Source organism: Sinohyriopsis cumingii, chromosome 12, assembly GCF_028554795.1.
Source record: "Sinohyriopsis cumingii isolate HCF-2022 chromosome 12, ASM2855479v2, whole genome shotgun sequence".
NCBI lineage: Eukaryota > Metazoa > Mollusca > Bivalvia > Unionida > Unionidae > Sinohyriopsis > Sinohyriopsis cumingii.
The window spans coordinates 3,751,790-3,779,464 of NC_142972.1; the positions used below are offsets into that span (position 1 = coordinate 3,751,790).

Below are 27,675 nucleotides of genomic sequence, written 5' to 3' on the forward strand. Positions count from 1 at the left end.
TATATCAAATTTTATAAAACAAGACACAAACAAAAATTATCATTACACAAAGGTAAAAACAAGTATGTTTTGACAGTGGAGCCAGCATATAACTGTCAGATTTCATCCATATGTTATATTAAAAACGATTGTCCCCTGAAATAGGTACAATTTTATTATGAACGGTTTTTCCCTGTCCCAATTGTACTTAGGTAAAGTGTATATCAATGTGGTAATGTGGACGCATTTGCTTATCTAGTGGTTACAGCGTCCACCTCGGATACGGGAGGTCGTGGGTTCGAACCCTGGCCGACTGATACCAAAAACTTATAAAAATGGTACTAACACCTGCCTCGCAGGCGCTCAACATTAAAAGGCTAGTGTTAGGACTGTCGTTCTGGTGTCAGGATAATGTGACTGGGTGGAACATCATGCTACATGTCTGCGGCATGATGCCCCAGTGCTAGACATCACTATAAAATTTCATACTGCAGACATCGTAGGGATATGACTGAGAAAAAAAATAATAGTAAAGCTACTTTAACAATTCAAATCACACACACACACACACACACACACACACACACATGGGGCCCCGAGGGGCCGAGTGGTATAAAGCGCTTTCCGTTACGGATCACTGCCATCTCACCTCTGCGCCGGTTCGAGTCTCGGATTCAGTCAATGTGGGTATGCGAGAAAGCTTGCCAGTAGCTTCTGGTTGATCGGTGGTTCTTTCCGGGCTTTCCCCGGGTTCTTCTTTCATCATTAATACTCATCATTAATACTGGCCGCCATGTACAGCCTGTCGTGTGCTGAGAAATGGCGTTAAGCCCCACAACAACAACAACGACGAGGACAACACAGACACGCGCGCGCGCGCGCACACACACACACACACACACACAGGCTTCTTTAATTAAATATTAAACGTTGTTCTATATTTAATAATACAATAGTTTACACAAAGCCTATTCATTCCTGATTATTAATGTTCTGCACCTTAAATATCATTTCAAAAAACGTCCAGATCAAAAGTATAAACCGCTATGGACTTTTACAAAGGTGGCCAGGTACTGAACTGGGTGAAGAAAAGAACACGTTTGGTTTAATCTACACAATATAGTACGAGTTCTTTCATTGTGACATCACATCGTGCGAAATTCGGTTCGTTTGTACTTCATCATACCTTCGTATTGACATCCTCCAAAAAGATCCACGTACTTTAACACTGAGTTTGCCGTATGTGTTTCTCGGGGCGTGACATAATGGCTTCCACGAGGAAAATGAGGATCCAAAAAATTGAGTAATCGCCATATAAAGGTATGTTAAATCAAAGTGTAATGACACCCGTTACTGAACCAGTCGTTACTGAAAGCATACATGACTTCTATGACTTTTACTATAGAAGAAGATGCACGAGAGGAAATGGTTTAGTTCAAGAACCGAAAAAGAGTATATTCCTACTTGTATCAAACCTATGCTTCAAGAAGACAAGCTTGAGCTGGAGTCAAAATATCAGCTGTTTTAATTTTATCTGAGGTCATTATGAACCACTTCGCAAAAATCAAAATTATTATTAATGCAGTTTCATTATATAAGATTTTAAATTGAATCAGATATTAATCTTGTTTTAAAATGGAATAAAATAAGTTTTTTCCGTGCGCATTTGTAACGTGAACATTTATAATAGTGCCTAATTTTAAGCATAACAATCACTGGGAGTGAGCAGATATTTAGACTTTCAGACATGGCTTAATTAAAAAGCATGTGCTGCTTCCTTTTCTTCAGTTGTTGTATCCTCGAGGTAAAGTGAATCAAATCGGTTCAACACTGCATCATTCGTCATCGGAATCCAAAAACTTGCTAGTGACTCTTCATTTTGAAGGGTGTTCCTGAAACAGAGAGTCTAACTCCGTTGTACTGCTCTTTTTCCCAGTGAAATCTTGCAAAAATAGTGGTTGATATTTATTTTTAATAACCCCACATCAAGTATTGGCGTGAACTAATATTACGTGTAAAATAAATACGGCTGTCAATAGATAAACATAACTATTTATCCTTCAGCACGAGAATATATATATATATATATATATATATATATATATATATATATATATATATGTCTGTCCGTCCGTCCGTCCATCCATCCATCCGTCCGTCCGTCCATCCATCCATCCATCTATCTATCTATCTAGTTCTAATGCTACCCAAAACATGTTTTGCTTTCCCGTAACGTTTAAGTTATTTTATACTAAGCCTCATTTCAAACGCAGCATGCTAATAACTGGTTAACTCTGTGATTAGCTAGTTTCATTAAAACTGTGTTTAACAGCAATATGTCTATTTCTTACCATTTTGACGCTCATGTTTAGTATGAATGATACCAGCTATTAAAGGGAATACAATTATGAATTAAGTACGTACTTTCTGGTATGAAAGTGTGGTCAATTATGAACTAAGTACGTACTTTCTGGTATAAAAGTGTGGTCAGTGGAGCTCGGCCATCTTAGTTTGCCTCTGATCATGACTCTGTGCTCCAATAGCACATAAACGAGACGAAATAGTTTATCATATGCTGATGTGCCGCTAAAGACCAAACTTAACTATATATATATATATATATATATATATATATATATATATATATATATAAGAGAGAGAGAGAGAGAATTTATACTTTTTGTGCGATCGCTTATAGTTGACAACAGCCAGGATAAGCAGAGCAGCTAAAGTTACTCCTACAAGTACTGACACAAGGATCACTGAAAATATACAAGTGTGAGAAAAATAATTAATTAATTCCCATGCTGGCTAATGAGGAATATCAACAGCTAGCAATTAAATAAAATTATGTTAGCCATTACAGTGTTTTATGTAGTTCAATATATATATATATATATATATATATATATATATATATATATATATATATATATATATATATATATATATATATATATATATATATATTATTTCTCTATGCAAAATTGTTCGATGGAAAATTTGGAAATGAATAAACTATGAGTAGCAGTTTGATCGTGCAAGGAAAAGTCGAAATCGATTTTAGTAATAGTAGTAGTAGTAGCAGCAGCAGCAACATTAAGCTTTGACTTAGGCGACGTATATATTGAATAAGGACTGAGCCATGTGGTAGCTGTGTGTCTTGGGGCACAATCTTCATTTCTTCAGTTAGAACCATAGAGCACGACCAGACAGTGGCAAAAAGCACCTATCCTTCTTGCCGCTTGCTAATTCGAAAATCAACGAAAACAACGGAGTATTGGTACAGCATGATATAGAAAAAGATATCAACCCTGGTTCGAGAGTATATATGCGTCCTTGAAGATAACACGTTACAGTTCAGACTGGGGTTGAACAAGGATGCACATATGTATATTGAGTACTGGGGTCACCAAGAGCATTATAAGCCAACACAGAAGTTGCTAGGGGTAACTGCGGTTTATTGTCAGTACTGCCTAAAACAATGACACTGTGGTATTTAGCGACATTTCCTCAGCTATAACCTTTCTGATGGGGCCTGCATCTCCATCTACTACTGGTCTTACTAGCGGAAAATAAGAACTGTGTTCAAGAAAGACGAAGTCTGCCATTAACAGTCAGATAACCTGCGAATATAGGGCATGGTATTTGTGAATATAGGGCATGGTATTTGTGAAAAGAGGGCTTGGTATTTGTAAATAGAGGGCATGGTATTTGTGAATATAGGGCATGGTATTTGTGAAAAGAGGGCTTGGTATTTGTAAATAGAGGGCATGGTATTTGTGACTCTGGCTGAGCGTACTGGCAGGTGTGCTGAAGTTCACATTTTTCCAGATCTAACGATATCAAGAAAGCTGACTCCTTCTTTGACAACAACGCTATCTTACCAGTACATCAGGGCTTTGGGGTAAAGTTGTGTGTCCGCAGGAAAGCTACCCCTCCTACCCCACCCCTCTCCACCCATCCACATCAATCATACCACGCTACTTATAGAAAAATTATATTGTAGCTAAAATTTGCCTGAGAAAGATATGTGAGGCCAAAACCTTCTTAAGGACACAGTCTGGACAGTGGCGCACTCTCTATAAAAAGGGCAAGCGGGTAAACGCGGTCGATGATTTTGACACTAGATTGATTGTTAAGCTGATGCCACTGTCAACAGTTGCTAGAACAACAACCTGCTTTGATGCATAAGTTCCAAACACCCGTGGAAAGGCAAGGTCGCCAAAATCACAATTGCATCTACAAAGCGTTTGGTGCACATTTTCACTAAAATAACACACTTCTAATTTGTACAAAAACAACTTAATTTGAACGTTTTGTACTGCGTCTATATACTCAGAACAATGGAACTACACGAGAAGCTCACATGGTTCGCTGGACATGATATTTACGACAAGCATAATAAAAAAAAATGCAGAGCCGAATAGGCAGAATTTACAGTTAAACCAAGATCAAGCAAAGACCTAATATTTTGTAAAATAAATAAATAAAAAAGTAATAAGTAAAACGGGGAAACAAACGTTTAGGTCTGCTGTCTGTCGGAAAGACATTGACACATTTTTAGAACAAATTTAAACTTGATGACCTTATTAGTCCAATCACTTTTGCTCTCTGTGATGAATGCAACAAAATACTGTTAAATGACTGTCGAGAAAAAAGTAATTGACCCGCTCTTCGAACAAAGGAACTGGTATCACCACCAATTTTTACACCGAAATTAAGGTAATAGAAAGCGAGGGGGCGACCCTGTCTCAAGATAGACTACCGAAAATATGAGCATCTTTTTCGAACATACCTAGAGTAGTTCATTTATTTTTTTTATTCTTTCTTTTCCAGGCCGGGTGAGGGGGAATTTGAGTTGGGTTATGGAGAGACATCACAATTTGTTTCCATAGATGGGGCATGATCGTTTGATAATCCTTTGATTCGTACCAAAATGGATGGTGGATGGTGCATATAAAGGTTGAAAATCTGAGTCTTTTCACCTCGCTACCACTACTACTACTACTACTACTACTTCTACTACTACTAATAATAATAATTAATACTAATAACAAATAAATAATAACAATAAAAAGTAAAATGTAAAAGCACTATATATATATATATATATATATATATATATATATATATATATATATATATATATACACAACACCTATATAACCTAACAGTACCTGAAAAGCCCGTCTTGAAGAATCATGACCCTCTAAATATATAATAAATATTAGACACACAGACATACACTTGTATATATTATTATGGAGAGAGTGTTAGTAGTTGAAATTATATCTTAATGAACTGTACACAAGAATTTGAAATAATATTCTAGCCCAACTCAGTTTTTATACGTCTATGTACATAAAGTTTATCAGAATTTTATAATTTATTGTTCCAGTTTGATATAAAAATGCATCTATAACGCTCTTTTAAAAATTTCGGATAAACTTTAAACAATTTACAGAATCTTGAAACAACGCTATCGCTAATCTGAAGGTATGGTAAATAGCATGGGATTAAACGTCCATAAATCACAATGCTATCATCAGTTTACCGTGCTATAGGCAGTACTACCCGAAAATTAGGTCTCTTGTCCTGCGCATGCGTCTGACTTTGATACGGTCCAAAATGGGAAAGATAACCTTTTCTGAAAAGGGTATATTATTTAAACCACTCAAATAATAAAAAGCAACTATGGACTATGAGTTCTCTGTATTAATCCACTGGTTCTTCTTTATGACATTGGTGTATGTTGAAAAGCGATCAAACGATCATGCATACTCGGGTCTCACCTATCTGCTCCTCCGTCATTTCGCCAGATGTATAAGTTGAAGAAGAGGGCTTATCTGTGCTGTTTGTGGTTTGGCTCACTGTACTCTCTGGTGGTCTTGATGTTGAGTCTATTACTGTTGGTTTAGATGTGAAAACTGTTGAGGACAATGTTGAGACTGACTCTCGTACAGAGGTGCTGTTTCCAGTGGTTGTCGAGAATGAAGTTGAGAAATGGGTTTCCTCAGTATTCGAAAACGTGGTATCCGCCACATTGTCGCCACTTGTCGATTGGAACTGTGTTGACGAAACAGTTATAAAAGTTGTTGTTTGTTTCGTTGTGTGGTTAGTTATTTGTGTCGGAGAATATGATGTTGATGATGGTGTCGAGACTGACTCTTGTACAGAGGTGTCATTTGCAGACGTTGTCGAGAATGAAGTTGAGAAATGGGTTTCCTCGGTTTCTGAAAACGTGGTACCCGTCACATTGTCCCCAAGTGTCGATGGGGACTGAGTTGACGAATCAGTCATGAAAATTGTTGTTTGTTTCGTTGTGTGGTTAGTTATTTGTGTCGGTGAATATGGTGTTGTTATGTCTGATCTAGGACTAGATGGTTGTGAAGTTAAGTTGTAAGCTGATGTTGTTTGCATGCTTATTTCGGCCGAGGTTTGTACTGAAGACTGTGTATTTTTTATATCAGTATTTGTTGTTGTCAACACCGTCGTTGATGTATTAAGTTCTGATGTTGACACTACATTAGTTGTGTCCGTTCTGGTTGTATCTTTGATTAAAGTGTTTGTTGTTGTTTTATCATATTCCGGTATGGATGAGTGTGTAGTCATCGTGTCAGGGTTTAATGTTGATGATTGTGTTGTTATTACAGAGCTAAATGTTGATGCATTCGTAATTGCTGGATGCATAGTTGAAGACTCTGTTCTTCCTGTTGATGATTGTATAATTGTTGTGTCATTAAGAGTGGTCGATCTTAGCGCAGTCGTTGTGTTTTGTATTAACGTTGTTATTATAGTAGTTGCGGTGTCAGTTTTCTGTGTTGATGACAGCACATCTGTTGAATAAGAACTTGTCGTGGTTAATTGTGTTGTTGTTGTTATGTCAGACTTCTGGCCCGTGATTGTCCATGTTGTCTGTTCCGTTGTTTCTGATTTTAATTCTGTGTTGGTTGTTTGGTTCATGTTTGGCATAGTGTTCATCATTGTTGAATTTTCTGAAACTGCCAAACTTCCCGGATTGGCTGCATTTTGCCATGATGTTTCAACACAGACTAAAGGAAGAAAAAAAAATCACAAGTTTGAGATCATTGTCAGTGACAACCATAAAACAATTTTAAAACGAAGATCTACCACGCATTGTGATCACACGTTCTTGACGAAAATTCCTCAGATTCCAGCAAAGAAATCCAAAGAGATCCACATATTGATTAATAATCTCTGGATGCAAGAGCCGTTTAATTTATTTATGTTTTTAGTTAGTTATTTTATACATCAGGAGGTGCACTATACCTTTTCCTCTAACATCTACCACAATGCATATGCTATACATGACGCATGCAATATCATCTACGATCATGTGACTATCATCGAAATAAGGTCATCATAACTTCTTTCAAAGAAGATTTAACATTTTCGAGTCATCTAACAGCACAGAGAAGCAATGGTAATGTTAAAGAAAAAAATGTCAAAAGTCTACACAAATGCCACAAATCCACAAATGTAGTGACACATCCGCAGTTTGTGGAAGCATTAAAGTAAGCTCATCCTGATGGCGAGAGGAACCATTGGAATATCCTCTTGTCTAGTATAGTGTATATACAGAGCCGTCATACCATTGTTCTTAGTGTCACTATGCATTTGAATAATCAAGACATTGGCGTCAATAATATTTGCTTCATTATTATAATATAATAGAGGTTTTCGATATTGTTAACGACTACGATTCCCTGCCCATACATCCCTTCTAGTTGCATATGACCCTTACTCACCCCCGGGAGACGTTCTGCACAAGCAAGCATCCGAGATTGAAGCCCGCGTGAGCTACGCTGCGGAGATCCGAGAACAAACATTCTGAAGGTTTCCAACCCGTAAATGAGACAGCCATCCTCGGGCAAAACTTGTAATCAAGATTGGATTGCCAAAGAAAAATCCTAGTATTTATAGTCTGCAAGTTCTATTTCTTTCCAGACTTATTTACCAAGTCTTCTGCCATCCATTTGCCTAATTTGCCATATCGTTGTTCCATAAAATGCTCCAAGAGGTTTACGGTTAAGCGTCCGATTATTGCTGAAAGTACTGCAACCATTAATAGCCCGTCAATGGCATCTGCATATTGTCATCGGTTTCAGCTATTTTTTTATTCATCGATAATATTTTCTTTCACATCATCGAATCCAGCAGTCGCTCAGTGAATATTATTAATTATGGACTGTAGATCCTTCTTGTTGATACCAGATATTTTACATCTAGGCAATGCATGAAAGCGTTCCATATCTGATAATATCTTTATCTATATTGTTCTTGGAATTCTTTTGCAGGAACCGACGATGCAGGTTTTCTATTTTTGCAATTTGTGGCGGAAGGTCCACTTGTCATTTTGACATTTTATATATTTTAGTCGTTTCAAAAGAAAATTACTCCTTTTCGGCTGATATGCCAGATGACTTTATTTGTACTCGAAGTTGGACATTTTCCATTTCGGCCAGCACTATTTAAACTCGACCGTGTTAACAGTTTTATTCTCGATGGCCACCAGGTAGAGTTGTCAATTATGCTGATGCCGGTTTGTGACGCTGCGAGAATTTCCAAATAGACACGTATTCGTATATGCAGTAGTAACGACATTGTTTTTTCCTGTGCCGCCCGCCAAACCAGTTGCTATATATGAAGCGCGAAAACAAGTCGGACCGGTGTTCCTATGATGCTTGCTGTACCCACATTTCTCGCTGAACCTAGGCCAGCTGTTGTTGCGGAGACTATTGCACATATATCATTTACAACACATACGCGCAAATGTGACAAAGAGAAGGCCCCAATCAGTGGCAACGGAGTTACTGAAAAATGTATCCTAGTCACCTATGTACTTGTAGAGATGGATTCATTTGCGCCTAAACAAGTTGTTGGAGTTTTCAGTTACAGCGCCACTAGATCGACGAATGATCGTTACGAGAAGTTTCGCTTCCTACCGCAAGGTTGTTGACGGGTTTCCCCATGCTGAAATTGAGAAACTACAGCGAGTCATTGAACTACATCTGGCCTAACCAAAACATCACATAATTGTCCATGTAGTTGGGAATACACTTATTTCCGTATTGAATGCAGTTGAGATTCTTAGTATTATACCCCCGTAGGTGATGAAAGCACAACCGGAATTATTGTGCTTGTTAAGGTATATTCGCAGCCTATATTGCATGATCTCTATGCGCCAGTGATGTGACAGTAATCGCAATTTCGAGTTTCATCGGTCCCAAATGCACCGTTACAAATTCAAACATGAGTCGCAGCGAAAGCTCGCAAATGTCATTGTTGCTCATAATCGTATCTGCAGGCGATTAGAGCCCTTGCCGCAATATAGCAGTGGCGATGCCCCACGCATCTGAATGCATTGCAGCAAAACCTGCATAGAACGTGATCGGCAATTTTTATGTTTTTGACTTACTCGACAACTTTTTGTCGTCCACGCAAAGCGAAGTTTCCGGGGGAACGTTCAGGCATTCAAGGCCCGATTAAATTACATTTGTAGCTTTCATCTTTCGTTACACCGCCGTAAATTGTAGAATATTCTCGCCACGTTCCGGCGTAATCGTACGCTATTGTGTCTTGATGACTCGGAGGTAAAAGTCATGATCATCATGCAGATGTTGGGTGCCAAATATATGCTTGTTTTTCATAGTTCTTGCTGCTTGCCGTGGAATATACGCTGTCTCAAACGCTTGCTCAATCTAACTTCGACCGGTGAGAAAGTCAGTAACAGAATAATGTTCAGTTTTGGACCAAGGGATGCCCGTGTGCTGTAATGCCGATATCATTCCCGGTACTTGGCTTGTACACTTTTGGGATAATTTCTCGATCATCTTGGAAATCACGACAACGCCCGTGCGACTTCAATCCTGGGACTTCAAAGCGCTGATGAACCTGTGCGGCAGCCTTGGTAACAACAGTAGTTGAGATACTGCGGAGGTTTTCCTCATCAGCGACCACACGTGCGATTTCGGCCTGCATGACCCGTGAAGAAATTTAAATATGTAACTGCGCTGTCGTGTTGGATAAAGCTGCCTCACGGTCAGAAGAGGGTCCTAATGGTGCAAGTATATCTCTATTTCATGTGCCTCTTTATATCTTTAGTCCATGGTCTCACGTGATTGTCTGAGTTCATTCACGGTCGGCATTCCCATATAATCAAAAGTCTTTGATTGCTAATTCAGAACTAAACAATTACAGAATCATATTTACTTTATCATAATCGAAAATATCCACAAAAAATTCTTTCCAATATATTATTTCATTAGCTTCATTATATTTTTCCATAGTTCTCGTTTTCATTGTTTATCGGCATTCGTGCTAACAAGTCTTCCCTGCAGCTCGGATTAATATGCAGCTGCTTGCCCACAAGGTCTGCAAAGCTTTATTACGCTATACGACTCCGATAGCACATTTAAGTCATAGTCAAGCGTTAGACCCATCACGTAGTGCAAGCTAGTGGAATTTACAATATTCCTTTTGGCATGTCCTGTTACAAGGTTCACGTTTCCCAAGAGAAAAATCAGTGCATCCATTACGTACCAAAATGCCATCAAACTTATAAATTCATCATATTCTTTGTCCGTCGCCGTGCAGTTTTGTTCTCCTTTGTATGGTTTAGTATTTTGGAAGACGCAGCATAATGCAGCAAATGTAGTAGAATTCCACTACCATCAATTGTAAAATGTTTATATATATATATATATATATATATATATATATATATATATATATATATATATATATATATATATATATATATATATGTGTGTGTGTGTGTGTGTGTGTGTGTGTGTGTGTGTGTGTGTGTGTGGTAGCTTTAAAACAACTTTTCAGTCATATCGCTACGATGTCTGCTGTGTGACATTTTATAGTGATGTCTATCACTGGGGTCATGATGCCGCAGACACGTGACATCATGTCCCACCAAGTCACATTACCCTGACACCCGGTCGACCAGTCCTAACAGTAACCTCTTAATGCTGAGCACCAAGCGATTCAGCTGCTAATACCGTTTTTCAAATCGTTTGGTATGACTCGATCTGGTTCGAACGCACGACCGCCCACATCCGCGTCGGACGCTCTAATCACTAGGCCACCGAAGCGGTGTTTCCTCTTGTCAATAAACAGGCTCACAATCTTTCCGGTTCGACGAAAAAATTCTTGTTACTATTATAGAATTCTGTGTTCAAAGCAGGACAAATTAGTAAATAAAAAGTAAAATGTATTAACTGCATTGGCGAAAAACACCTAAATCACATCACCCGTTGGGCCAGTGTGATAACGATTCCATTTTAGAATCATCACATATTGCTCTTGTGTGTTTCTTTACTAGTAAAGTGACTCTTTCTGCAATGAATACAGTTTACATGTCTAGTTTTATCAATCACTGTCCGCAACTGGCATGACAATTTTGTATCTCAGATTAATATTGTCACGTCTGCCAACCCTAATTCGGTTCGTTTTTACATCTGCGGTGGCCAAAATTGAACGTTGGTGCCTTAATTCAAACAATTTCACGACCACGAATAATACAGCAGCGAGGCTTTTGCCGGAGACGATCATTAGATTTTCGGGTTTGGAACCTTTGTGCGGTCTCGGATCTTTTCGAGAGGACTCATGCAGGCTACAATCGTGGATGCAAGCGTACGTAAAATCCTCCCGCTGTGTAGAGATCGTATGAAACTAAAAGGGGTTTAAGGGTCTGGAACTGTACTCGATAACAAGAATATTAATGACCTTTAATGATGCTACTGTTTATTGTTGAATACTTATATTTGCTTATGTGGAGGAAGTTAGTGACTTGCATTTTGTAGCAGTGTTTAACGTCGTTTAAGGGATTATTTCAATCTTAATATTAGAGACAAAATTGTTGAGCTATTGTATACGATTAGATGACATAATTACATGTAATCGCAACTTTGGTCATTAGGTGTCCTCTAACTTACGTAAAATTAAGATCTCATCAAACAATTGTTTTTAAAGATATGTTTACAATGCAAACAATTGAAAAGATAAAGGGTGTGGATCCCCTCATACTTGACGATTATATACACTTTAAAGATAAAAAGCAGATGTTTTTGGGGAATGTCTTAAAGTCCGGTATGATTTGCCAGGATTCAAATAAATATATATTGTTTATCTTTGCATACAATAATTTCTTTGAAACCTTCATTGTACTTGCATACCAAAGATGATAACTATGAGCAGGAGCAATTATATGTAAACATTATAACTATATATTACCAGGGCTTGTTGTATGTAAGGATGATCACTACATATTATTAGAAGAAATTTTATACCAAGATGACAAATATAAATTCTCATGAGTAATTGTCTACAAAGATAATTACTATATATATTAGCAGGAGTAAGTGTATACAAACATGATTACTATATATTAATTGGAGTAAGTATATACAAAGATGATTACTATATATTAGCAGGAGGAAGTGTATGAGAAAGATGATTACAATATATTAACAGAACTAATTGCACGCAAAGAGGATAACGATATATTAGCAGGAGTAAGTGTATACAAAGATTATACTTATATATTAGCAGGACAAATTATATACAAAGATGATTACTATAGCAGGAGTAATTGTATACCAAGATGATTACTATATATTAGCAGGAGTAATTTTTTTACAAAGATAATTACTATATGTTAGCAGGATTAATTGTATACGAAGACGATTACTATATATTAACAAGGGTAAGTGTATACAAATATGATTGCTATATCTTAACAGGGGTAAGTGTATTATAAAGATGATTCCTATATATTAACATATATAATTACATGCAAAGATGATGACTATATATTAGGAGGAGTAAGTGTATGCAAAGATGATAGCTATACATTAGGAAGAGTGAGTGTATGCAAAGATGATAACTATATATTAGGAGGAGTAAGTGTATGCAAAGATGATAACTATATATTAGCAGGAGTGAGTGTATGCAAAGATGATAGCTATACATTAGGAGGAGTGAGTGTATGCAAAGATGTAAAGATGATAACTATAAATTAGGAGGAGTAAGTGTATGCAAAGATGATAGCTATACATTAGGAGGAGTGAGTGTATGCAAAGATGATAACTATACATTAGGATGAGTAAGTGTTTGCAAAGAGCTATACATTAGGAGGAGTAAGTGTATGCAAATATGATAGCTATACATTAGGAGGAGTAAGTGTATGCAAAGATGATAGCTATATATTAGGAGGAGTGAGTGTATGCAAAGATGATAACTATACATTAGGAGGAGTAAGTGTATGCAAAGATGATAGCTATACATTAGGAGGAGTAAGTGTATGCAAATATGATAGCTATACATTAGGAGGAGTAAGTGTATGCAAAGATGATAGCTAGATATTAGGAGGAGTAAGTGTATGCAAATATGATAGCTATACGTTAGGAGGAGTAAGTGTAGGCAAATATGATAGCTATACATTAGGAGGAGTAAGTGTATGCAAATATGATAGCTATACATTAGGAGGAGTAAGTGTAGGCAAATATGATAGCTAGATATTATTAGGAGTAAGTGTATGCAAATATGATAGCTATACATTAGGAGGAGTAAGTGTATGCAAATATGACAGCTATACATTAGGAGGAGTAAGTGTAGGCAAATATGATAGCTAGATGTTAGGAGGAGTAAGTGCATGCAAAGATGATAACTAGATATTAGGAGTAAGTGTATACACAGATGATAACTAGATATTAGCAGGAGTAATTGTATACAAAGATGATAACTATATATTAGTAGGAGTAATTGTATATATTAGCGGAATTACAAATGTACTAAGGAATACTAATAAAGGCATTTATTAACAACAGACTAAGAACACGTTGACTTTATTCCTGTTTACATTCCTTTTGCATTTGCTTATAAGTCGAGTCCGACGGAAATTTAACATATACCCTGATGTACTGTCGGATAGTGTCTCGGTTTATTGGGATCTATGTTGTTTGTTTACCTGCCTTCTCTTAATAAACTGCATAGATCCAGATCTACCAGAGTTGTATGCCTTTGTAGATCTGGGTTTGTGCAATTTGCAGATAGATTGCATATATAAGCAAGTATTTATAGGTTACTGCATTTGTATGGGAATATATGAACGAGGTTTTTTTTTAATGGAAATAATGCATGACCTTGGGAGTGCAGTATATCCATCAGACAAAACGAGTTCATATTTTCCCATACAAATGCAGTAACCTTTTCATTAGATGATCATTTTCTTATTCTACCTAAGGCTTAATTATATAAACAAAATACACTACAAGAAACAATGTAAATGAATGTATGCCGTATTCCTAACTAAATATACAAGCACAAATTCATCATTACACAACAACATCATTATTAATGCACACGTAACTCCGCCCAGATAAATTTTAATTCTGTCGCGCGTTAGACATAACTTTCGAAAGAAAATGGCGTTTCGGTCTATATAAAAATGAAATTTGGAGTCATATTGTGAATGAATGCGTATTGCAACAACTTTTCCATTTGCTCTGAAATGAACAGATTTTGGTAGTTATGTCGTTTCTAGGACATTTTGTGAATATGCACTGTTTTTATCTGTACCAATTCTACATGAAGTAATCGTGATTCCGCGGCGATGGAGCAGTGTTGACATCTGCAAGTGTGTTTCTCTTCTGTCATTGAATTTTACAATCATACTGTGGGAAATATATGAAGTCTTTCAACTGCAATTATCAAAAAGACGCCATGGAATATAATGTTTATTTAATTTTTAGTGCAGTAGGGAGGATGTAATTGCACTTGGAATATAGTCGAAATTACAGTACAATTTCGAAATGTGTAACCAAGCTTGAGAACCAAACACATGGTTCATGTAATTCGGATTTACAGAACTAAGAAAATACATTTTGAGGAAATTCAGGATGTAAAACAGCAAATTCTTGATGCCGTCTAAAGAAGACAGTTTATGCCTTGTCACTTGCATCTTATTTGTAGGAACCCAGTAATTTTATGAAATCTGGCGCCTATCACCCGCCTAAATCCTAAATATTGAATCAAAAATGTTTACACGTAATGTAGCAAAGCAGCAGGTATGTGGTAGTCCACGAAACATCTGATTTAGTTCATTCAGAAACAAATTTAATCAACCAAAACGTAAAAAGCCTACTACCTTGAGTGTACAAGATTTGTTTACAAATCGAAAGTGCAGGCGTCTGCGTCCATTGTTTGTTTACAATAGAAAGTGGTTCCTTTATGAGTGCATTATGAAGTCGCGCGTGAGTTCAATATCGTAAAATACTGAACGATTCTGACAATGCCAAGTTAACAAAGAAAAAAATGAGCATATAATAAAAGTATATATGGTATATAACTGTACTTAAAAACACAAATGCACAAAACGACATACGTGTTGTGTCCTGAGTCAGCAGAAAGAACGAGTTTGATATGGAGTAGGACGTTAGGCCGAGGATCATAAGTAGTGTAGTGGGATACTATAGCGTCAAGGGGACTTTAATGTTAAACTAGGGGGTTGTACCCTGGGGTCAAGGGGAATTTAACATGGGGAAATTTAACATGGAGTGAATGGGGACTGGAACATATCGACAAGGATTGGGATACTCTGGCGTCAAGGGGAATTTAACATGGGAATATATCGTGGGACTGTCTAGCGATAAGGGAAAATTAACATCGGAATATATCGTGGGACTGTCTAGCGTCAAGGGAAAATTAACATGGGAATATATCGTAGTACTGTCTAGCGTCAAGGGAAAATTAACATTGGAATATATCGTGGATTCTAAACACTTATACAACATGAAAAATAATTTGAGGCAAGAAAGCAATTTCTTTTCGAGACCTATGAGGGGCCTTGAAAAGGGCTTTTGGGTTTATGTTAACATCATTTCGTTAACACAGAGGGCATGGCATTGGTCTTCTTCTTTTCCTCAAACTGTGTCTGACTTCTGGTCCGTAGATCATAACTCTCTTTAAAAAGCCTTGTCTCTCCACGTAAATTCTTCTTTTCCAAACGCTTGTATCCGTCATCCTGACAATGGTCCATAATGATCTGACATACATGAGTAAGTCCGTACGTAACAGCATTGACGATACGAGATTAGAGGATTTTACGTCGGTCCACATGTTTGTGGACTCATGGGATCAAGATAAAGAGGACCTCTGGAGTCACAAGATCTCAGACTTGACCCTTGGTATCAAATGGAAGGACGAAAACTTGCTTTAGTGCCTTTACAAACGATGGATGGGATACCATCGTTGGCCAGAACAGCGGAACCCGCATTTACCTCCCAATCCCAATTTGAGCGACATGTCCCAGTTACAACACGAATTGCATTCATTGATGGATCGCCACGATTTGTCCGAAACAGAAAAATCGCAAAAGTACGGTCAACTCTTGCAACGACTGCAACTCTTTCACCAGAAAGCTTTAGACAAAACAGCTGTTTCATCTCTGAAAGATTTCAAGACCTTGATGAAAAGTCCATCCCCCACACCACAACTACCACCACCACCACGACCATCATCCCCAGTGGTCATGAGAGACGCCACCCAAAGAAAGCATGAGGAAGAAAAGATACGAGAAGTTTTTCAAACACCGTCAGCAGCTCCCATTTCTAGTGAGATTGCAGCGTCAATGTTGACCTCTTCCGCCACATCATAACGAGAATAAATAAAAAATTGCAACGATGGCTACAAGAACAAACTACCTACACTTTACACAAATCCATTCGACGCAAGTGTTCTAGAAGTCGCACCCGAGTGGAAGGCATCGATCATCAATGGCAAGCCGATTTAGCCGATGTCTCTCATTTGGCCAGCTACAAGCGCGGCTACAAATATTTGTTTTGTGTCATCGACGTCTTTTCCAAATTTGCCTGGGTCGTGCCATTGACGTCCAAAACGATCAGCGAGTTAATGCGAGCCCTGCAACGGGTTTTGAAACAAAGTGGTCGTCACCCTGTTCGACAGCGAACGGACACAGGCACCGAATTCTGAATCAAGCTTTCCAAAAAGAATTAAAGAAACGTGACGTATATTTTGTCACCACCGAGAATCCCGAAACCAAAGCCAGCATTGTGGAACGTTTTCAGCGCACTTTGAAAGAACGCATCTGGACATATTTTACGCATCACCACACTCTCAAGAACATCGACATCTTACCGCACCTGGTTCAAGCGTACAACCAATCGGACCATCTAAGCATTGGATGTGCCCCCTAAGATGTGACTCCCGACAACGAAGTACTGGTTTCTGATCGCCTGTTTGGTACGTCCCCGAAGGTGGTTGTCCCTAAGAAAAGTGGAGTGTTGGCCGTAGGAGATTGGGTGCGCATTCGCAAAAACAAACGCACTTTCGACAAAGGTTACTTGCCCAACTGGACCATCAAATTGTTTCGTGTCACTAGACGAGTGCATGGCCGTCATCCTGCCGTCTATAAATTGGAAGACATGAACAGAGAAGTGTTGAAAGGTACGTTTTACGTACCCGAGTTACAACGTGTCACCAAAAAAGAAAACGACGTGTACGACATCGAAAGCATTCTCGAACGCAGAACCCGCATAGTGGACAAACGACGTGTCAAAGAAGTCAAAGTGCGTTGGAAAGGATATCCTCCCAGTTTTGATTCTTGGATCAACGCTTTGCAAGTCATTCATTATAAAAAGAAGTGAACATCATGCCCTTTCACACAGCCTCAACTGACGCTACCACTGCAGCGACCACTCCTTCACCCAGTTCTTCTTCTCTGCAAGATCTACAGATACAACCCTTGTGGGTGTGGTGTGGACAACGTGTGCCTAAGATTAAATCGTCTTTTTCTGCCAAATCTTTGTGGTATATTGTGTCATCGGTGCAGCCATCACCAATTTGAGTTTGCAAAAAGGAGACAAACAATTGTGGACCATTTTATTGAGCAGTTTCATCGGTTACCTTCTTCCCTATCCATCCCTGAAATTCTCATCGAACAGCAACAACGGGAATCTTGCGTCCAGTGTCAGTCACCACTCCAACAACAACAACCATATTTACGGCGGAGACACGCATCTGACTTCCAGCAACCCCTCGGACAGCCAAAGAACTCTGGAATTATGAACAACCATAACCAATTTTACATTACCTTACCCAGTGACAGTTCCATGGAGGTGTTTCTCAGCAACACTTTGTGCTGTTACACGGCCAAATTACCACAGACCATCCAATTATATCAAGAAGCCCATTGGGAAGTGGCTTTGGTGGAAATCATTCACCCGACACAAAAACATCACTGAAAAGCAAAACACTTTCCAGGTTGAAATCCTTAATGCCAAAGTGGAAGAAGAAATATATAAAATCGGGTTTTTAAGGGACACAATAGCAGCAAGCAATCCATCCTTCAGTATCTACACAGTGAAAATTCCCTCAGGTTATTATTTTAGTGGTGATAATGTGGTGGACACTATTGCGGACAGGTTCGCCTTAGCCTTTGGTAAAGCCCTGAACAGAGCAAAAAGAAGTGTGAAGATTGAGTACCATAAAGTGGCTTATCGCCTCATGATCAAATTTCAGGATACGGACACATTATCTTTCAGGTTTAATGGTAGTTTGTTTGAAATTTTGGGTGGACATCCACAAATGGTATCAAACAATTTGAGTCCCAAGATCAACAGTAATATGGATTTTTACAGGGCTTTTGGAAACCCGGTAGAACTGAACGAAGGACTGAATTTGGTCTTTGTGTACTCCGATGTGGTGGAGTATAACGTGGTGGGACACATCTCCATGCCGTTACTGTGTGTCATTGCTTTCAAAGTGGATAGTACCACGGCCAGTGACCAGGAAGGTGCAAACACCTATCACGTACACCCGTGAATTTGTACATCCTCACTATTTGCCGTCAGTAAGTCGTATTTTAACACTGTCAACATTGCTATAAAAGGAGATATGTGACAAAATATTCCATTCTCCAATGGGAAAGTCACGGTGAAACTCCATTTTCGAGAAAGGTTCTCTAACGAATTGTAAGTCATGTATCCAGTGTACCGAGGCGTTGCTCGACAGCGACGACACGGTTTAGGAGATATGTTAAAATCAACCTTTCCTTCGGTGGCTCCGGTGTTGAAACCGATGGTGACACGAGGATTGCATGCCTTGAAAGATGCGGCATTGACACACGGTAAAGAATTTCTCCAAAATGTCATCATTGACAAACAAAACCCAAAAGAAGCATTCTTGAGGGAAGGCAAAAAGGTCTTGGTGAAAACGGGTAAAGACATTTTGGGCCGACGAGAAACTCCTATAAGAACCATGAACGCTAACGAATCAGCAAGGACAAGGCAGAAAGAGACGACGAAGAAAACACCCTTTCACCAGACTTCACACTTCTAATGCTAGAAAGACAAACAAAAGAAGAACTGCTCGAGACTTAGATACTGTTAGCAATTTCATGCATTCCTTGTTCAGCGAAGTGGACTTGTATTTGAATAACAAATTGGTCAGCAGCAGCATGGATACTTATCCTTATCGAGCGTACCTGGAAAATCTCTTGACGTACGGAAAAGAAGCCAAAAACACTCATCTGGATGCTTACGCGGTATGGAAACCTGACACAGCAAACAAGATCGATGAGGTGGCAGATAATGATTGCACCAATAAGGGATTTGACGCACGTCAAAAGAAAATTGCTGGAAGCCGAAGTGTAGAACTGATGGATCGCTTGCATTTGGACATGTGGTACAAGAAAAGTATTTGCTGAACGGCGTAGATATTCGCCTGAGCCTGAATCGCAGTAGTACCACTTTCCATCTGATGGCTGGTGCAGCCGATCACAAAACCATCATCCAAGAAGCCAGACTCTACGTACGACGTGTGGAAGTGTTACCAAAAGTGGGAAACGATATCAGTCACACTTTAAGCAGAACGACCGCCAAGTATCCGATACGACGTGTGGAAGTGAAAACTTTCACCATTGCCTCTGGACTCCGATCCAAGATCGAAGATCATCTGTTCCAAGTACAGTTACCCAAGCGATTAAACCTTGGTATCGTGAGCAATGCAGCACTCAACGGAGTCCACGATCAAAATCTTTTCCAGTTTAAGCACTACGTCGTGTCCAAATTCGAAGTCAGTCGAGATGGCAAGACCATGTGTACCAGACCCTTCGAACCTGACTTTAGTGCCAAGATGAATTACTTGAGGTCGTACTTATCCCTGTACGAAGTCACGGGACAGTAGGAAGCAACACCAGTCATGGTATTACGTACGACGATAATGCAGGAGGCTATGCTTTGTGGGCTTTTGATTTCACTCCAAACCAAGGGAGCGACGAGGGACATTTCCACCCTATAAAATCTGGCCAGATTCGAGTGGAACTTCAGTTTGCTAAACCTCTACCTGAGACGGTGAACGTCCTCTTGTACGCCGAATTCGATAATACCATGGAAATCAATAGTTTGAGAGAAGTCGTTCTAGACTATTAGAAACCATGGAGGACTGTTGCCCCTCTTTACATAGGTCTTTATGGATATATTTTGTCTCTAGCTAGGAAACAGTTTACATCAATGGCCCAAAGTCTTCCAACAGTGGAAATCTCAATTTAATTCACAATGTTGTCAACCTTGTCCAAAATAGATGGTTAATTGAAAAAATGTTTGTTATTAAATTGAATTGCTAATTTGTAACAATTCGTGAATTGTTAGTTGTAAGTTATTTGAATAAAAAAATGTTGTGTTTTGAAACAAAAATGCGTTTGTCATTTGTTTTACCATAGGTATCATGAACCGTGCTCTTTGACTTCACTCTATCCCTCACGTCAAACTATTTTAGCGTTCCGTCTCGAAACCGTGTATGGATGTTTTCCTTCGCGTCCGCGCTTTTACCATAAATGCGGAGTAGTCTCTAGTCTGAACATCCATTGTTGACTCATCCTCCTACGAAGATGTGCTCAAGATTAACCAAGCTGAACGAAGCCTACGTGAATTTGCATCGTATCAGACAAAGTATGATACCGAAGCCTGAAGAGATAGAGAATGTCAGAATGTTAAAATTCACTGAAGACCTGATAGAAGAGGTCTTCAGAGAGGACATTAGCACTGAAAAAGAAGAATGGACGGAGAAGTACAGACTTCAGAAACAACAGAGAGAACAGAGTGAGCATCAGCAACAGCAGCAGCAGCAACAGGAACCTAACAGAGGTTTTGTCGAATGCCGTGTCGACACCAAAGAGTTCTCCTTCTCTTTCCGAAGAAACAGACCTTATCCTGTGAGAAAGTCTGCCGTCATTCGAGGCCGCAATCTTAGACTATAAAAGATTACTATCGCTTCTTGTCCACAAAAAACAGCCATTTTCAGGGCTACCCCATACTCTAGAAAAGAAATAATCATTTCATTGCCTATGCTATGTTAGTCAGTTAGAAAAAACAGAAGTGCGTCTATAAGCACATTATTTATTTATCTTGGTTAGAAAGTGTGACTCTAAGTCCTTCGTTTCCATCGCTTGTCAGAAATTTTAAAATATTGATCGTCAGTATAAAAAAAAATGTGAATGAGTGTTTCTTTAGGTCCGCGCGTTTATGGTGGTAATATGGGTAATGTTAGATGTGTGTGTCAGGGGATGTTTTCCTTCACTTCCGTGCTTTGGTAATATATACGGAAACACTCGTCAGTCTGGCTACCCATTGTCAACGAGACAACATTGAAAATGAGCAGTAGACTCGCAAAACTGTTGAAACTCCAGATGCACCTGGAATACGCCTGGCGCCTCCTGGATGAACTAGGCTATTGTAGAGGAAGAAAGAATGAAAGCGGAGGAAGAGCAGAGAAGAAAGAAAGAAGAGGAGGAAAAGAAGAGAGGGATCAGGTCTCACGTAATGATGAGACCTAAGTGATAGGTGAAACCTGAGCGAAGAAGGCCTCAACAAACAACAGTACAGTACCACAGCGTCAACCACATCCATAGCCTCTTCCACCAGTAGTACAATTACATGTGGTTCGCCCAACTGAAAACTGGGAAGAAGAAACAAGGAGGCCACAACATCCTAGTCTGCGACATAGAAGAAGACAGAGGTAAGTTTATACTATCCCAGAGACAGTAGATTGGGGTGCTGAGGCTAATCATCAAGCCTTTGCACTCCCGTCTACTACAGTCAACTGGGATAATGACTGGAGCAGGGGATGTGTATGTGGTGCTCGGCCTGGGAGATGTCATCACTAACAGGTGCATGTGGAGTTCCCAAAAAAGCCCTTTTCAGAGCTAACCAAAACTCTAGAAAAGAAACACTATTCAATCTGCCAATGTGAGAATGTGGAGTAGTGTGTATATAAACACTCACTCCTTTCCTGGTGTAACTCTGTGTGTGTGTGTGTGTGTGTTTATGTGTTTGTAAGCGCTCACGTACGTTTGTGTGGATGCTAGATTATTGGGGTTTGTAAGCGCTTACGTACGTTTGTGTGGATAGTAGATTATTGGAGTTTGTAAGCGCTCACGTACGTTTGTGTGGATAGTAGAATATTGGGGTTTGTTATGCTTCTTGGCGTGTGTGGATAGTAGATTGGGTTTGATTTTGCTTCTTCGCGTGTGTGGACAGTATAGTTATGGTTTGTTATACTTCTCGGCGTGTGTGGATAGTATAGTTTGGGTTTAATTTGGCTTTTCAGCGTGTGTGGATAGTAGATTATGGTTATGATTTTGCTTCTTCGCGTGTGTGGATAGTAGATTATGGTTATGATTTTGCTTCTTCGCGTGTGTGGATAGTATAATTTGGGTTTGATTTTGCTTCTCCGCGTGTGTGGATAATATATTTTGGGGTTTGTAAGCGCTCACGTACGTTTGTGTGGATAGTAGAATATTGGGGTTTGTAAGCGCTCACGTACGTTTGTGTGGATAGGAAATTATGGTTATAATTTGGCTTCATGGCGTGTGTGGATAGTATAGTATGGGTTTGATTTTGCTTCTCAGCGTATGTGGATAGTAAATTATGGTCATGATTTTGCTTCTTCGAGTGTGTGGATATTATAGTTTGGGTTTGTTATGCTTCTCGGCGTGTGTGGATAGTATAGTTTGGGTTTAATTTGGCTTCTTCACGTGTGTGAATAGTATATTGTGGTTATGATTAGGCTTCTTCGCGTGTGTGGATAGTAGATTATTGGGGTTTGTAAGCGCTCACGTACGTTTGTGTGGATAGTAGACTGCGTGGTTGTTTAACTTTCATTCTGTGTGGATGGTATAATTAGGTTTTGTTTTTGCTTCTCCGCGTATGTGGATAGTAGATTATTGGGGGTTTGTTTCTGCTTCTCGGCGTGTGTGGATAGTATATAATGTGGTTAGTTTTTTTTTCTCATTACCTTTGTGTGGATAGTAGATAATATGAGAAGAGAAAAGTAGGGAGATGTTTTCCTTCACGTCCGTGCTTTACATAAAAACTCAAAGCGTTCGTCATTGCACCATTCTACGGAATAAGCGGAAATAAGATGGTAGCAGTCACAGCTTTATTTAAAAACTTAAAAAACAGTTGGTACTGGATAGTTGATGGAGCCTGTGTAGTGGAAAGGCTTGAACATGAATGGAGACATCCAGTTACCAAAGACTTTGTGACAAGTCAAGTAACCAGCCTCAAGGTAGCCATGGATGTTGTCCAGGGAATAATAGAGGAAGAAGTAAAGAGATTAAGAGGCTTCATTCACCCTCCCTATGTGAAAGTGGGAACATTGAAGGAGGCCATTGATCATGTCACGAAAGTCAGGTGCTTCTTGGAAGATATCTTGAAATGGAGTGAGTGGTCCTTTGTAAAGTGGGGAATAGGTCAACTCAAGAAAGCAGAAGAACTGATGAGGAAAGTTCTGACAGAAGAAGATCAAAGAAACCTGGAGTAAAGAGAGAAAGGAAAGATACAAGATAAAGAAAAAAGAAGACTTTGAGAGGCTTAACAATAACTGGATCAAAATCCAGGAGAAGTTTAGAGCATTGGGCCATCCAGACTGGATGCCAGAGTCGGAAAGGAAGAAGAAAGGAGTAGTGGGAAAGGTCAGGAGATGGATGAAGAAATGGAGGAAATAGAAGAAGAACCCAAGGGCCCTTTTCAGGGTCCCTCATAGGCCTCGAAAAGAAATTGCTTTCTTGCCTCAAATGTTTTTTTCTTTATGTTGTATAAGTGTTTATAATCCACGATAAATTCCAATGTTAATTTTCCCTTGACGCTAGACAGTCGCACTATATATTCCCATGTTAATTTTCCCTTGACGCTAGACAGTCCCACGATATATTCCCATGTTAAATTCTCCATGACGCCAGGATATCCCAATCCTTGTCGATATGTTCCATTCCCCATTCACTCCATGTTAAACTTCCCCATGTTAAATTCCCCTTGACGCCAGGGTACAATCCCCCTAGTTTAACATTAAATCTTTGACGCTATGGTATCCCACTACACTACTATCATACTTCAACCGTGTTAAACAAGATCGATCCCGCGACTCAGAAATATAAAAGATGTAAATGCAATGTTGTATTTATTACATTTCCCTCTCTTTTACGCTTTTGAAATAATATTAGCTTCACATAATGAAATTAAAAACAATATGGTATTTATTTAAGTTCGTATCGACTCATGGACGCAAGAGAAGACACATAAGTAGTTCTAATATGTGTGTGTTATAAGAAACGCGGACTGAATATGTGTTTCGAAAGCCAGGTCAAACATGTACAATGTTATGGCTATGTAATAGAATTCATAGAAGAGTGAAAGACTGACTTTATGAAGCCGATAAAAATGAAGAGTCTGAAATATTTGTATACATTACGTTATACGCTGTGACAGGTGACGAATGTCTCGATACTTGAATAAACAAGATTTAAGAAGTTTGTAAATTTTTATATAAGAAAGGTTCATTAAGACATATTCGCAAAACATCAACTTTGGGTTCTTATTTTGGACATGGCTAACCCTAGAGCATTGCTATATTCCATGCCTTAACATATAATCAGTGAACCTGTCCCGTTACAGGGAATCTGTGAAATACGACAATCACAAGTCGAAAATTTAAGGCGTGGAACGTTTCTAAATATTTACGACGTACTTTATTGTTTAATTGGTGGTCTCGATTGCATTAAAATAGGCTCCTGACATTTTTACATCACCTTCTAAATATAATTAAGTATATGCTTACAGATATTTCGATTAACACAACTTTTTATAGCGTACTCGAGTTTATGACTCGAATGCAAACAGGCACGCACCTTTTTGCCTGCTTGAAATTTAAGTTTCGTTTTAATGATTTAAGTGACAGGTTATCCATAATCCAATGTAGTTGAAAGTCAGTTAGTGTGGAGAGAGAAAAATAGATACTTGTCACATTTTCGATACTCGAAATGTACGGATGAATGTTTTACGAGGGTTATGCGAAAAGTTATGAATATTTTGTTATAAATGTTTTGTTTCTTTGAACCTCTCAGTAATTTGGACAGACAAAATAACTTTCAATAAAACAATCTACAGCTGTATGTGCAGCACGGCGGACACCTGCAGATAAATTTATATGACGAAACACAGGTAAAACGACATTGACTTAATGTTTCGGGCAAAGAGAATAATTGTGTTCTACGCAAAGAACATAATCTAAGATCGTTTGATATTAAGGCCGACTCGATAAAGTTTACAAATGTCATATTTATGTCATATCCTACTAATCTGAGGGAGTTTAATCCTTCCAGGTATGATAACAAAGTCATAGAAGATGTCTTATTCTGGAAGACCGTTGTCTCCGCGCGGCTGTTGGGTGAACAGTTAATGCAAATGCTCCATACACAGTTGAAAATATCTTTATTATCACGGGCATTAATTTCTCAGCTGTTTTAATGCAGAATCAGAAAGGATTTGTAAAGGATGTGTCTTGCATTTGTTGTCAGCTGATCAATAAAACAGGCTAGAGCTGAAATCACCAAGAGAAAATGCTAAGGTTTAGATCCACAAAAAAGTGAGCAGAGACGAAAAACATCCTTTTGTTATCAGACTGTCAATACAGTTTTATACGCATTATTTTTTTTATGCCAAAAGCAACACCTGAAGCACGAAGATCGAGGTACCTGTGACTAACTCACCTGATATTTTTTTTGGCCTCATAAAGTGTTATCAAACGTTGTGGAACAACTCCAACCCACCCATCCGCTCACTGGTACCTAGGGTATCCATCTTCTCCTGAACAACATTTAATACTTCGATAATCAAACTGAAAAAATGTGTAGATGTGGCGTGGGGGTTTACTGTGACGGAATGCACTGACGTACCGTTCCATAATTAAAAAATGTCCTTGTTTTACATAGAACTTTTAAAATGCGCATCGTATCTCTTGTCCACGGAAAGTTATATGTAATTACTTCCCAAATGTACCCAAAAAAAGCCCTCAAAAACGGTATCAACCTTAGCCGATATCATGCAATTTGACAGAGAAGTCCCATGTTGTACTTACGTACATTTTCAGACGTCTATTTTAGTCTCTTCCTAATGAAAGAAACATCACAAGCAATGGTCGTAAATTCCATGAAAGAAAAAAACTCTTTTAAGTTTTATTTAGTGCAGTTAGATAATAATGCCCGGTAGTCTCAGTATTTTGGGCTAACATTATGCCTTGCCCGTTACATGAATTTCTGGAAGTATATTGAGACAACTTTTAAGGCTCAGGTACTTCGAACAGAATATTAAGAGATTCAGAACAGCACATTCGTAACAACTAAATAAAAGACGAAATGTGTTATATTACATTTGTTCTGTGCTTCTAAACAAAATGATAAATAATCGTACTGAAGTAGGCGTACTTACATACAAGTGCCAGTATTAGAAATCGTTCCATGCTAATGAAATACTGTATATACATTAAAACATAGGTTAAAATACGATATCAGTGTATAACAGTTGTGACGCTACCTCTTTCCAACCAGGAATAGTAAACTTCCTTGTCCAGTAAAGGAATATCGTTAGGGATTGTGACATAATTTATTAGTGTACTTCAAGAACGCGTGTGCTGAATGAAAAGGAATGAATATTTTCCCACCCTTTCTGTTCCAAAGTATTTCTTTAGAAATGACTTTTTAGATCTTAATGAATATATATATATATATATATATATATATATATATATATATATATATATATATATATATATATATATATATATATATATATATATATTAGGTTGGTTGAATGACATTTATTTAGTAAGCGCTGAATATTAATATATTGTGACTACTAATCCGTCGTTAACATTTTTACAATATTGCTCTACATTCACAGACAATGAAACAAATCAAACAAGGGATTGTCACATATACATATCCAGTTCAATAATGCATGTTACCATTGCTATCATGTAGGGTGTCGTGGAGATCACATGAGATGTTAATCACGCAAGGGATTCGAAATAGGTGTTACATTCTGTAGGTGAGATAGGTAACCGGGATCGACGATAATCTGCGACAGGAAAAAATAACTTGGGATATAGCCAAGATTTTCTTTTTTAATTAGAAACAACATTCTGTATGTAAAGTTTCGTATGAAAACAAGCATGTGTTTATTATTTGTTATGCCAAAAGGTTATTGCGGATTACTGCTTTCATATTTTCTTTGAATTTCGCTATCATTTAAAGATTGTATAAAATTTAGTAAATAATCAAAAACCAAAACGAAGCCAAAATATATT

The 27,675-nt window shown here is 38.4% G+C and overlaps 1 protein-coding gene across 1 annotated transcript; it reads right to left on the reverse strand.

Annotated features, from left to right (window-relative positions):
* Positions 1-1,494: 1,494 nt before the first annotated feature.
* LOC149785928 (uncharacterized) lies at positions 1,495-26,906 on the reverse strand. Its single transcript, XM_089976164.1, has 4 exons — positions 26,799-26,906; positions 5,775-7,034; positions 2,657-2,741; positions 1,495-1,871 (listed from the first exon to the last, which is right to left on the reverse strand). Exons 1-4 carry the CDS (start codon positions 26,851-26,853, stop codon positions 1,736-1,738), a joined length of 1,536 nt encoding a protein of 511 aa, XP_089832290.1. The 5' UTR covers positions 26,854-26,906; the 3' UTR covers positions 1,495-1,735.
* Between the last annotated feature and the right edge of the window lie 769 nt (positions 26,907-27,675).

Bases quoted from the DNA above. Each gene is read 5' to 3' on its own strand.
- LOC149785928 (XM_089976164.1), bottom strand. From the start codon at position 26,853: ATGTATATACAGTATTTCATTAGCATGGAACGATTTCTAATACTGGCA. The intron at 7,035-26,798 runs GTAAGTACGCCT...TTCTTCCTTTAG, and splicing joins TCTAATACTGGCACTTGTAT to TCTGTGTTGAAACATCATGG. The intron at 1,872-2,656 runs GTATAAATTCTC...TCTCTGTTTCAG, and splicing joins TATAAGCGATCGCACAAAAA to GAACACCCTTCAAAATGAAG.